Source organism: Salarias fasciatus, chromosome 16 (assembly GCF_902148845.1).
Source record: "Salarias fasciatus chromosome 16, fSalaFa1.1, whole genome shotgun sequence".
Lineage (NCBI taxonomy): Eukaryota > Metazoa > Chordata > Actinopteri > Blenniiformes > Blenniidae > Salarias > Salarias fasciatus.
Genome location: NC_043760.1, coordinates 23,264,450 through 23,278,293, shown reverse-complemented (window position 1 = coordinate 23,278,293; position 13,844 = coordinate 23,264,450). Strand labels below are relative to the sequence as shown.

Below are 13,844 nucleotides of genomic sequence, written 5' to 3'. Positions count from 1 at the left end.
CAGTGGTTTCCATTATTAACGATGAGGATAAATAATTGGAAGTAGATTTTTCAGCTTTTACGTCACTGCCTGAGTCATTTCTGCTCATTCTGGCTCCGATGGCGGAGGCTGAATGCAGAGACTTTGTTCCACTAATGAGCCGTGGCATGCGGCTACATCGGTACGATGGGAGAGGACTGCGTGAATTTCAGGGAAACAATGGACTGATACATTCATCTGGGGACTCAAACTAGGGGACCTGCTGCAGAGCAGTGACAGAAAACACACCATCACAGTATGAAGAAGTGAACTTGAATAGTGGCTGCTCAAATAAGCTTCATCAATATGGAAAAAAACAACTCGCTGATATCAATCAAGATGTTATTTTGTCCTGGAAATACCTTTAATTTTTATGAATAATACTTCTTCACTTAAAAGAAAAGTTATATATTGCCCTTAACGGCTGCAAACAAGCTTGTTTAATGAGCTCTGATTATTTCTTTTTTACGGCTGTAGAAAAGACTAATGTATGACAAGGAGCTTAATTCCTGAAAGAGTCTAAAACACTTGGAGTTACTGCCAAGCACGGAGTAAAGAAAACTGCATTGTTTTCAGTGTTTTTGACCTTTGACCTGTCCTCTGGGGTGAAGCTCAGGTTATTTCTGCTCCAACACTTCATATCAAACCTCTTGTTGAACTCCTTCCATTTATAACTTTAAATAACCAAATAATGAATCACAGAGGATCTGCTCTGAGCAACACATCCTGATATTGACTGTGAACCATGTTCTGACAATACTTCCTGTAAACACCTGCTGGTTTGTGCTCTGATGAGATCAATTCTTTCAGTTGACTTGCAGGCTGAATATTGAAGGAAACTTCTCCGGGTCCATTTAATTCTGACATTTTAATTATATAAGATTTAATTTCTAAGGTCATTAATTAATTATTTTATCAATGTAGAACATTTCACATTTCAAAATTTCCAATTGAAAGCATGCAAACACATGCATGGAAATTTCATCAAACTGAACTCCTCGGGATCATTTCTATGTGTATATACGTTTTGATTTCAAAGTTACATCACGTTATAAAAAAACCTGGAGTGTCAGGGTCAACTCCATTTTTTTTTTTTTTTTTTTGATAGCACATTGAATCCCGGAGGCAGTCCTGGCTATAAAAGAAACTCTGCTGCCACCTTGTGGTGATAAACAGACACTTTACTAACTTTCACTGCATAAATAATTTTTAACGCTCCACGTGGTGAAATAACCAACATTACGAGCTCTTAATTTTTTGCTGGGATCTGAAGTGAATTGAACTCTATAATGATTCTTTTTTTTCTCGCTTTTCTCCACCAAAAGCAGAGAAAATGTAAATGAAGAAGATACGCGTCTGTAGTGTGACGTTCTGGCACCTGGGGGCGCTGTGGTCCTCTTCTACAGCTTCAAACCTTCCACTGAAGCCTGATTTACCAGATCTGATTATGTGTAAACACCTTCTGATCACTCCACGATGTCCACATCTTTCGAGGTTTGAGTCTGGCAAGCTTCTGCCACATTTCACCAAATTTATAAGAACATCTGGAAACTAAAAAAAAAAAAGAAGAAAGATTTCCTCATGATTAATCTCAACAAGCAACATCAAACATCAAAGTCACAGAACTAATTTGTTGCACCAGTTTATTGCCTTTATTTAATTTTATGCTTCACTGTTTTTTTTAATCCATGGTGCATTTTGCAACTAAACTGAAACATTCTGTTTATTTTGTTTTTCCCCCGTAGCTGATTGCACGTGGATATATTATAAAATGCCCACCATGTCCCTGGTGATCAAACCTTTCTTTTTTTTTTTTAGGTCTTCGGGTTTGGTCACCTCTCTCTGATTGTGATGCTTTGATGGAAAACTGTGGGAAGAAAGCCGGGACAGACAGACCTGAACAAATAATGGAGGGAGGACGCGGTGGGGAGTAGTCAGTGGTGCAGCCCTTACCCATTGGTTGCCTCAGACACAGTAGCTCTCCCTCTCACTCTCCCATAAATGCGCTCCCACCACCGACCGAAGCAGATAATCACAGGCCACTGTGAGGGGGACACACCTTCCGCTGATTTTTTTTTTTTTTTGCCACAGTTTACACGGGGATGCGTCTTTATTCACAGAAAGTTGTCATCTGTCCGAGATCCGAGTCGTTTTTTCAGCGCGCGCATTTGCAATCTTGCGGTTTTTAGCGCGTAAAGGTACCCGAGGCTGCTTGCGCTCCAGCTGGAAGATGACCGGGGTTTTTGAGAACTTGAATACCGATATGCATTCGAACCAGATTACCTCAAGCAATTACCACAGCTTGCACAAATCGCAGGAGTCGCCGACGCTGCCCGTGTCCACGGCGACGGACAGCAGCTACTACAACAGCCAGCAGCCGGGCCACTGCGCCGGGTCTCCGTTTGGACAGCTCGGCACCTACCAGTACCACGGCAGCGCCGCCAGCTCCGTGCCCTACAACGCAAAGTCGTACGAGCTCGGCTTCAACTCGTCTTATGGCGCGTACGGCTCCTACGCCTCCAACCCCTCTCCAAATCCTGCCGACACAGGTGAGAACGCAGATCTTTAAAAACACTTCCACGACCAGATCTTGTTGTATAAGAGAAAAATGACACAAATATTAAGATAATTCTCACACAACTTTAAAGGAAGACAGTTTCCGTGTGCATTTAAACATTAAAATGTCATCATGTCAAATTAGTGGTTGTGTTCTAGTCTGTCAAACACAGACAGACATTTATGCAAATATGCCCAACAGTCTGCGAGACTGGGAAAATGGCATAAATCTTCACGCATAAGCTGACGTGAATTGCATGTGAATGTTTCCTCAGAGAAAGAAGAGAGCGAGCCAGAAATCCGGATGGTTAATGGAAAACCAAAGAAGGTCAGGAAACCTCGAACCATTTATTCCAGTTTCCAACTGGCTGCACTTCAGCGGAGGTTTCAGAAGACGCAGTATTTGGCTCTGCCAGAACGGGCCGAGCTGGCAGCCTCCCTGGGCCTTACGCAAACACAGGTGGGTACATCTAAAGACACGGGGTTTATACGCTGTCACAAATCAGATGTATGTTTTGTATTGGGATAAATGAAAGGTGACAAGTGAGGGCGTGAGCCGGAAAATATCTGTTAATCATTTTTTGTATGCTTGTGTATCGGATTCTTTTTCAGGTCAAAATCTGGTTCCAAAACCGCCGCTCCAAGTTCAAGAAGTTGTGGAAAAGTGGAGAAATCCCTCCAGAACAACATGTTGCTTCCAGTGAATCTCCCCCGTGCACGTCCCCGCCAACCACCGTCTGGGACTTTCCACAGACTCAAAGAATGAACAGTGTCAGCTCGAGTTTACCTCAGAGCAGCAGCCCTCCCAACACGACTGCGCCTTCCTCCTTTTTGGCAAACTACTCCTGGTACTCAACCACGAACTCTACGACGCATCTGCAGCCTCCTCTGGTCCAGCACCACCACAACGCCGCCCTCAGCGCCGGGACAATATTCTGAAATCAAACAAACAAACAAACAAAAAAAAAAAAAAAAAAAAAAAAAAAAATGAGAAGAAAGAAAAAGAAAGACAGAAACGCCGGGTTTCAATCGGACAATACTGGTGAAGAAAAATGCCAATACCTACAATTTCACAGACCTTGTGTGTGCGTCACGCAGACTTTTACGCGCAAGCATTTAGGAGAAATTATTGGAGCCAAAACAGGTTCATGGACCTTGCTGGTTTTCGCAATGGTAAATGGTAGACACAGATTTCTACAGTTATTTTTGTATTTATTTATTTTGTTTATGTGAGGGATGAATGAACCACTACTACCCAAAGCAATCACAGCCTGGGCGTGAAGCCCACTTTTACGCGGACGTCACTTTTTTATACCATTCCTGCAAAAAATAAAAAAGCATTATTCGCAGGACAACCTGTCACAAATGTAGCACAAGTTAACTGTATCGTGCCTTTTTCAATATGACCTCATTTTGTTGTGCGATGAAACAAAAAAGCATCTCACCTTGATCTTTTCCTCATGTAGTTGATTTAAATATCCTGAAGGGGTAAGTGACTGAATCCACATCTGTAAATATTTAAAAACAGCTTTTTTGACAGCTCATGTCGCGCTGACTCCTATTTTTAGGCTATTGGTGCAAATCCATTCAACCACCTGAAGCTACTGATTGTCCTCCCCTCTGATTCACGTGTATCACAATTAATTGTATTTTTTGTCTTATTTATTTTAGCAGTGTTTCATATATGACCAGACGTTATTTAAATAAAATGTTTTCTGTGCATTCTCATGTGGTTTTTTTAATTGCTGTTGTTGTTGATTAGGTTTGATATTGATTATATTTTATTGGGACTAAATAATGCAGATTATTTTTTAAGCATATAGTTTCTGTGTATTGCTGTTCTCGTTTTTTTTTTTTTTGTTTCAACACCTATAATATTATTTTTAAGGGAAAAAATAGATTTTAAATCTCTACAATATGTTTATTGAACAAATGCCATAGCAAACTATGCAATTCTGCACTTGTGTTTATTAAAACTAAAAATACTTAAAGTTTGGCGAAGAAAAGCTGAAACATTAAAAATAAAAATACTTAAAGTTTGGTTTAAAAAAGCTAAACATGGTAATTATTGCACAAGGTAATAGCTTAGCATGCTAATGGTTGCTTAGCAACCAGGATCCGGCTACTAGCTAAAGTTGGACGGATTTTAAAGCTTTAATGAACTAAATGTATGCCATAAAAATGGTGTTATTGGTGACATGGAGGTGTTTCTGAGACCCTGGTTGGTTGAGCCGGACTCGGCCGAGGCAGTGGACAGGAGGACGGCAGGAGGAGCGGCCACCGAGCGGGGCAGAATAACCACAACAAGGCAGCAGACGTGGAGCCGCGAGGCCGGGGTGGGTACGACCGAGCGCGGGCTCCTCAGACTCGCTGGAGTCGGAGAGTCGCTTTCCAGACGTTTTATGAACTCAGCCTTTAACAAGAGAAAGAGAGACAGGAACTAAGATCCAAGACAGCCCGGAGCTACAGCATCATGGAAACATTTCTCACGTCTCGCAGAGTGGAAGCCTGTGATCTCTGAAGACGAGCACGCTGACCCACATTATGCATGTGGCTCACGTTATGGCCCGCGGGCCGCACGGAAAACACACTCAGGCGGAATTTACTGCCGTTTACAGGGGACGTCGATTTCATTAGGCTTTATTTTAACTTAAGGGAATTTATTTCAGCTTGAGAAAGGTAATAACGGGGCTGCGGTGCTATCAGTTAGCGTAGCCCTCATTCATTGTCTCCCCCACGCGCTTCCCTTCACAAGACCACAGGCCATAAAGTGGGATCGTTTCCTTGTACATAATTAGGACTGGAGCTTGTCAGCGGTTGCTATATCTGCATGATGGAGCCTCCCCCCGGGGCTGACAGTATCAAACCCCAGGCATGCAGCCGATCTGAGCTGTCTGATAACTCAGCATCACACACTCTCTACATCCATGTGTCCCTTCCAATGGTCTGACCCTGCTGCTGTAAACATATGCAGCCAGTGGACATTAGACTGCAATGCAGACATGTCATCAAAATTCTGTTGCTTGTTTGTTTGTTTGTTTGCTTTTTTGGAAATAAAATGGAATTTCTTGGAGCTCTTTGTTGATTTCATTCATGAATTGGAGCCACTGTGGTTTACACTTTTGTGTATCTCTCAGGCAACTTGTAAATGCCATACCCCCCATCCTAATTTATACCCTGATCTGTAATTTCATCCACATTTGCTCTGGTTTGAGCCTCCTGGCTTTCAAATCTGAAAGCCTGCAATTACTATATAATTCTTCGCAATTTTAGATGTCCTAATATGGGGTGTAATTTTTACACAAGACAATTTCCCGCTATTTCAAGCATCAACATTGTCAAAGTTGTATGTACATAATAAATGGGAATATCAATGCATAGTTTTTAGCCTAACATCTTGACTCAACGATAATTATATCCGTGTGGAGCCTACGCAGAATTAGCCTGAATTGCATGGTAACTGCTGCTTTAAATTTTAAAAAATTACTCATAATTTCCCCCCAAAGATTACCAAGATCTCGAGTGCACAATGTCATCAGCGTAATGAGGAGTAAACATTTATGCTAATAATCTACATTTTTCCCCATCAGCTATAAAGAGGGGAAATAAAGCAGGCATTTTCAGTCATATTCTGAACTCTGCTGCTATAGCTTAGACCAACACATGGGACACATTTTATGGGATTTAAGCGTTCGTCTTGTCTCTGTGCTGAAGGATGCTGCTGCTGCTGCTGCTGCTGCTCTTCTGCCTTCATGCTGATTTCTGAGAAACCCTAAGAGGAAGCCTGCCTCTTCACATTTCAAGCTAAAAGGTGTGTGCTTAATAATTATTTCTTACATATTTTTTTAGCGGGATGTCTGAATGTGCTGTGTGATCATTAAAAACAGGAAACAGGCTCGATTCTCAGAATTTGCTCGATTTATCTATTTCTTTCACATGTAAGCTATTAATTTATTCTTAGTCAGATCTGTGAATGTTGTAGATTCTTTGATGATGCGGAACTATTTCAAAGACTGGTTCCTTAACGGAAAAGAAAATGTCAGATCTTATCCTGTAACATCAATTAAAAAAAACATATCCTGCTTATTTTTTTTTTATTTATTTTTTTTTTTGTGCAACCAAGGAGCGTCTTTTATGGGACACTCCTATAGCTTAGAAATCTGTTCACACGGAGAGGAAATGTAAGGAAAGGGAGACACAGAAGTTGTTCTTTAGTCGTTGCTCTCGCACATTGTGCTTTTCTAATTTTTTTTGAAGCCTCTTCGCATTGACAACTCGGTGATGTAGGCTACACCTGCAAGCAATTTGTCAGTCTTATACATAGGCTAAGTCTAAGGGAACAGAGACGAAATGGCAGCTCACCTATTTCGCTTTTTTTCTATTGCTGTAGAAAATTTCTTTCACAGCACTATCTCTTTTGTCAGCGCAGAAAGATCCTCGGTGCGAAAAAAATTGCTCATAATTACCTCAGAGATAGGAAACTGCATTAGAATAAATAAGGGCGAAATTACTGTAATTATGCTGGGTTTGATGGGCTCAGCTCGTATAATCAAGGAGAGAATACAGCGAAATAACACTGACCCTCTTGGATGTGCAGCTGCGCCTTTTCTGCTGCTAGGTAGGCAGATCTGTGTTCACTGCTGCAGCACTGCTTTATTCACGCTAAGGAAATATAGTCAGGCCTCTTCTGGATTTAAGGTTTCCTCATAAAGGATCCCCTATGTTTCAAGTTTTCTATTAAAATAAGAATAGAACAATGGAAGAGAAGGGTGCAGACAATGGACGAGGCCAGAGCTTCTTGAGGAACAGGGATTATTCATTTGAAGTGTGATATAGTATTGCAATAAAAATAATAATAATAATAATAATAATAATAATAATAATAATAATTTATCTCTTAATGCATTAATTGTTTCAGTTTTTGCAGACTGCACACGTTGCAATTTTTTTATCAATATACAATTACATAACATCTATAATATTATGGGGCTAAGCTAAGCAGATAAAAACCAATGCAGATCACGCTTTACCAATTTTCTCCCAAAATTACCAATGATATATTTAAAATGCACTAAAATAATTAATAAAAAAAAAATTCTTTCTATTTCTCGCCTTAATTGTGGATTACTTTCACTAATCTAATATATTATAATTATTCTACCATATATATTATTTTGATTATTAGCTGAACAAGACATTTGATCCACCATATCACATTTTAAACTCTGTCAATGTAACATTAAACTGCCACACCACGTTTTTAACTCTTCTTTGATGCACAAAGTAAATTTTATTACTCATTATTTTGTGTATAAATATGAAATAAGAATGATGGCAATGTAATTCTGCAGGGACTCCAAATCTCTAAATGATATTGACAAATAAATCCCAAACAGGTGCATTTAAACCCGTAAATCAAATATATAGATGGAACTATTTCAGATCATGCATCCATGCAGTAACAGTGTTTTGCAGACAGGCAGGCCTGGGAAGCGTTCGCTCTCACTGATCCGCCCCGTCCCGTGTGCAGCACCTGCCTCTTGACCAATTATTCACTTAACACACACAATTGATCTCTCTCAAGACGGAAAATGGGGATCGCCGAAGATAAACAGAAAGGAGATTATCTTTAAGAAAAGATGAAAAGGAACAAGGTCCGCTTGTTGAATGAGAGCAGGCCTCCAGCGCCGCGCCGCTTAAAGCACAACACAGGGCAAAAGCTGTAGCTTATCAACCACAAATATGACATTTGCTGCTGCATTTTTTTTTTCGTTTTCCTAAATATGCACCATCTGCACGTGAAATATAGTTTTTGACGATGAATTAAGGTGTGATTTGCTCGCTCCAGATGTTTGCGGGGTGTGCAGCAGCTGCAGCGCGGAGGCTAAAACATGAGCATGCATCCAAACCAAGTGCCTTTTGCAGTTCACACAAGCGCGCTCACACGGTGTCTGCCACAATAGCCAACATGATACTGCTTTGTGTCAGCTCGCATTAAACCTGCACCACGCTGCAGCCTTTCTTCTCGCAGGAGAGGTGGGTGGAGAGGAGGAGGAGGAGGAGGAAGAGGAGGAGGAGGGGGGGGGTTTACAATCAGACACCGTTCGTGACATAATTTAAATCATATTTTACTGCTTTTGAAACTTTGCACATTATGTACATAAACTTCAGAAACAGATCAATAAATTAAAGTGATCAATACAAAACTAAATATTTCCTATGTTGACTAAACACATTTCGACGAGTACACAAAAGCCTAAAACCCTGTTTCACAGCGTATCCAGTATACAACACGAAAACAAATCTGAAAGTTATGTACAAAATACAGTGACAAATGAGCTGCTCGACCTCGGGATATTTTTTTTTCTCTTCTCAAGCAGCAAATCGTCAGGCCTTTTCACTTTTTTTCACATAACATCGGGGCACGGCATAGAAAAGCTTTGCTTGCGTTAGTGCAGCATTAACAACAGTGTTGTTTTTTCAAACACACTTACAAAAAAGAACACAGACTGACTTCAACAGAAGGAAAACAAAACTAGCCCGAATAACTTAATTTAAATAACAAACACATAAAGACAGCATCGTAGCGACTTGGGGCTTTGCACAATGTGCTGTATTATACCGGTGGAGGAGGATTATATTTTTTTTTTTTGGTAAAAGAAACACCACTGTGGCAGTAAACTGTGTGAGAGAATGCAGGTTGATTTGAAGGTTTTTGAGGCCCGACATCCGGTATAAACAAACACGTGTTTTCTAATTAACATGTAGCCTACAGCTCAACAACAGAATTGCTCACATAGATATGACTTTAAAATATAGGAAACAGACAAAAAAAAGTGATCAACAGCAGCCCAAAAATTAAAAAAAAAAAAAAAAAAAAAAAAAAAAAAACGGAGGAAGGGGGGGGGGGGTCCTTTTTGTCTACGATTCCCGCTGTAATGGAGCGCGTGCGCCTTCAGTCTCCTCCACATTCCGCCTCTCTGCGTGAATTCCTCTGTGTCGGCCGGCGGCAGCAAAAAGCTCCAGGGTCGCCATCGTCCTTGTTGTTGATGTTGTTGTTGTTGTTCTTTGTTTTGTTATTTGTTGATGTGCATCTTTCAAATCGATGCAGAGCTGGCCGCAGGGCCTGTCGCCATCCTGATGCTGGGGGTGGGTGAGGGGTTTGTGTGTGTGTGTGTGGGGGGGGGGTCTCTGCTCACATGAGCTGGGACTGTTGCATAGACTCTTGGTGTGTGGTTGGGTACCACGAGGTGTAGCTGGGGATGTAAGATCCGGTGGAGCCCGCGGAGGTTTTGACGGTGGTGGGGGAGCTCCAGACCGGCGCCACCGAGGGGGAGCCGCTCGACAGTCCGCGGCCACTGGCCAGAGCGTTGGTGTCGATGGTGCCGCCACCTTGCTTCATCAGCTTCTTGAATTTGGACCGTTTATTCTGGAACCAGATTTTTACCTGGAAGAGATTAAAATTATTTTAATTTTTTTATGTCAAATAAATAAAATAAATACGCACGGGAGAGTATTAAAAAATAATTCATTTTTATTTAACGACATATAATAATAATAATAATAATAATAATAATAATAATAATAATAATAATAATAATAATAATAATAATAATAATAATAATGTGATGAGCTCTGCGGTGCTGCAGGGGAGACTTGCCTGTGTCTGCGTGAGCCCCAGCGACGCTGCCAGCTCCGCTCTCTCCGGTAGCGCCAGATACTGAGTTTGTTGAAATCTCCTGTTCAGGGCTTGAAGTTGTAAACTGGAATATATAGTCCTTGGCTTTCTGATCTTTTTCCCTTTGCCGTTGAAGCGCACCTCTCCGCCCTCGACCACCGTGTTTTTCTCCGTTTCTGGCGCTGGGGAAGCACAGAGAGAGGGAGCAGAGGAGGAGAAAAGGGGGGGAGAAAAAGAAATGAGGAGGCAGTTGTGGCGAACAGTGCTGCTCTGCAATGACTACACCAGCGCAAGTTTTACAGCCTGTACTTTAGGTATAATTACCCTTAATTGCATACATTGTTTATAGCGTTACGCAATAAATAATTACCAAGCCTAATTCCACATCTGGCTCGTCTTTTCCACACACACTGGAGCCTGTAAATGTTGTGGAGACACACACAAAGTTATGAGCGACGATCATCCGCACTTACCTGCTTCTTCTAACCGCGTCTGTGCCAGTCCCGAGCTGTTTTGGTAAGTCTGTACTGTGCTGAGATATGGGCTGGTGGAATGACTGCCCACGGAGTTTACGTATGGATAACCCAAAGATCTGGGGAACGACGAGGCTGGACTGTAGCTGTCGTGCTGTGTGTGACCTGCAGAATGTAAACAGTGCATGGGATAGTGTCCGTGAGACATGGAGGAAGGCGACATTTGTTGACTCGGGGGTCCAAACTCCATGAAAACGGTTTTTCCTGAGGCAGGGCTATTAAGACTTTCTGGAATCGTAGTCATTGTCATCTCTTCTGGCGGTCCCCCTTGTCTCGCTTTTGTTGTTTTCCTTCTATGATCTCAGTGAAGGATGGGTCCCAATTTAAGCCGAACTGATTTTTTCTCTTTCCATTCATAAGAAAATGTAGTTTGTGCCTGTGAAAAGTCCCAGGAATGATGCTGTGGACCGAGACAAACTCGCTCAAAGGTTTGAATCTCGGACTCATGAATATTCATCAAAGACTGTCGCTGATTGGTCCACTCTCTCCAAGAGGGAAGCCGATTGGTGACGGTGGGGCTGGGTCCGAAGAAGCTGATAAAGTCGAGGAAAACCACAAAACCTTAGATTTGCTTTTGACATGTCAAGAAACAACGTATTATTATTATTAATTTGATTATGATTATTATGATGTAATGATTATTTACAGTAATAACGGGATATCAGTGTGGCATTAAAAACTGGCGTTTCTGATAAAAGTTAAATAATATTTCCATTCTCGTTAAAGCTTGTGTGTCTGCTGACCACTTTGATTAAAGCCTCTTTGATTAATGCTCCACCAGGAGGAAGGCGTATTAACATAACACTGGCGTTCAATTTTCATAAGTAGTTCTGTAATTAGTCATGTATTTAACACTTAGATTGACTTGAGGGCTCAGTTACACCTGGCAGCACTGGAAAAGGTAAAACAGTTTGCTTGGATGTGAAGTGAGAATAGCACTAATAATGTTTTATACCACAGAGGAAAAAAAACACGAAAAGGTGAATATAATGCAGTGAGACGGGGATTTCTATTAACTAGGTGGCAATTATACATAATTAAATCAACTTAAAGTATTCCTTAAAGTTGCCGCTACAGATAATGGTTTTGTTTATTGATCGCATGAATTTATACTTCCAGTATTAAAGCAACGCAAGCATGCAAAGTCCCGTTTTTCTTACTGCATTTAAATGCATCTCATCCTTTATACTGGAGCCAATTATTGGTCACAGGTTTGTTAAACACCCCTGGTCATTACGGACCTAGGTGAGGATGGGGTGCGACCATCCTCCCGCCTTCATCAGTAATCACCGCTGGACTGCTAATTTAATTAAAAAAGGACGCTTTTTGCTGCAGATCCCCTCACCTCTAATCACATATTTGCAAAAAAAAAAAAAAAAAAAGAAAAAAGAAAAAAATATATATTTATGTCAGCTGTTTAATAAAAAGTAATGTATAACTCCACTTACTTTAACGCTCATGTGATGGAGAAGAAGCAGATAAATGCGCGGCGTCCGGGGTCAGGGAGGCTCCGCAGGACGCGCGCGGCCGGAGAGGCGCGAGGTGTCCGGCTGCTCCTCATTTCGCGCGGGATCGCTCGCAGACAGCTCGCGCTCCTCCGCTCGTGTCTGTGCGGAGCAGCAAACACAGGCTGGCTGCTCCATCCGCGGTCCCTTCATCTCCACCTGAATAACAAATTAAAGGCAGTTAAATTCCGTCACTGTGATTATCAGTGTAATTACATAATTGAACTCAAAACAGAACGAGCAAGTTGCAAAATGTGTTATGAAAATGCAGCGCTGCCATCACGCAGCCTGTGCCACAATGTGCCAGGCGGCTGCCGATGCCTGGATTTAAAGATTTCTGTGAAATATTAGGCTATAACGAAAGCTGGTCCCTTGTCCCTCCTAAAATAGGCCAATTTGAAGTGATTTCTCTGGAATTACTTTCGAAAAATGCTTCAAGATTTCCTCTATCAACAACGACAATGATAATGGTAGTACAACCAATAATTATCATCTTCCAGAACAGAGGACAGATTTTTATGGGTACTTGGTGGGTGCGACTGATAACTGTCATTATTTTCCCACGATTATAGTATCTACAGACGGCTGTGAGCAAACCATTAACAGAATAGAGGCAGAATTTGCAGAAAAATGTAAAATAATAGCAGGGGTATCCAGCTAATATTAGCAGTAATGATGACAGTTTTTTTCCCCTTTGCAAATGCAATTTTGAGCTGAGACACAGAAATAAAGGACCCTGCATAAATTAGATTTATTTCATTGATACTTTTTTTTTGCAAAAAAAAAAAAAGGAAAAAAAATCAAGTGTTTCTTTTGCCTTTTCCAATCTAGGAGAATATTTATTTTGGACATTCTCTCAAGCCATCCTCGGTGCCATTAAGTCGTTGCAGGCGCGTGATGGCATTACCCCTTTCATTAATAATTTGACTCTTGCGCTCGGTGCATGACGGGAGGGCGGCGCGAGGCCACGGCGCGCCTCTTCCCCGCGAGCCCGCGGCCGCGCGGGGGCTTCTTCTAACTAGCCGCACTAAAAATAAAGCCCTCCATGCATGGATGGAGCGCGGAGGCAGGACTCATTAGGAGTGAGTAGCTCTGTGGCTGAGGGTGTTTTAACACCTGCTGCTCTTCACCTGAGGGTGAGTGCAGAGGTGGAGAGACGGGAGGAGAGGGGAAGGGGAGGGGGGGGGGGGGCCGGGGCCGGGGAGGGGTGGAGGGGGGGGTAAACGGGCCAAGATGTCACAGACTTCATTTCAGGCCGCTGATAGAAAGCCCTCCTCGGCTGCCACGCCAGCCCACGTTTTTTAACCACCACCAAATATTATCCCGGCCGCGGAGCATTGGTAAACTGCGGATGCACGCTGTGTGAAGGCTCACTTCTCACTATTTGTGCGCGTTTGTGTGTGTGTGTGTGTGTGTGTGTGTGTGTGTGTGTGTGTGTGTGTGTGTGTGTGTGTGTGTGTGTGTGTGTGTGTGTGTGTGTGTCTGTATGCGCGCGCGCCCTGCAGACTCTGCATGTGAGCGATGATTAATTACTGTCACTAGATGTGCAGGGAA

The 13,844-nt window shown here is 42.1% G+C and overlaps 2 protein-coding genes across 2 annotated transcripts; one reads left to right on the top strand and one right to left on the bottom strand.

Moving 5' to 3' along the window:
• The first annotated feature begins 2,068 nt into the window (after positions 1-2,068).
• dlx2a (distal-less homeobox 2a) lies at positions 2,069-3,611 on the top strand. Its single transcript, XM_030112723.1, has 3 exons — positions 2,069-2,567; positions 2,850-3,034; positions 3,187-3,611. The coding sequence occupies exons 1-3, from the start codon at positions 2,249-2,251 to the stop codon at positions 3,511-3,513; spliced, it is 831 nt and encodes a 276-aa protein (XP_029968583.1). The 5' UTR covers positions 2,069-2,248; the 3' UTR covers positions 3,514-3,611.
• A 5,075-nt stretch (positions 3,612-8,686) lies between these two features.
• On the bottom strand, positions 8,687-12,616 carry dlx1a (distal-less homeobox 1a). Its single transcript, XM_030112479.1, has 4 exons — positions 12,234-12,616; positions 10,726-11,318; positions 10,235-10,434; positions 8,687-10,021 (listed from the first exon to the last, which is right to left on the bottom strand). The coding sequence occupies exons 2-4, from the start codon at positions 11,033-11,035 to the stop codon at positions 9,770-9,772; spliced, it is 762 nt and encodes a 253-aa protein (XP_029968339.1). The 5' UTR covers positions 11,036-11,318; positions 12,234-12,616; the 3' UTR covers positions 8,687-9,769.
• Between the last annotated feature and the right edge of the window lie 1,228 nt (positions 12,617-13,844).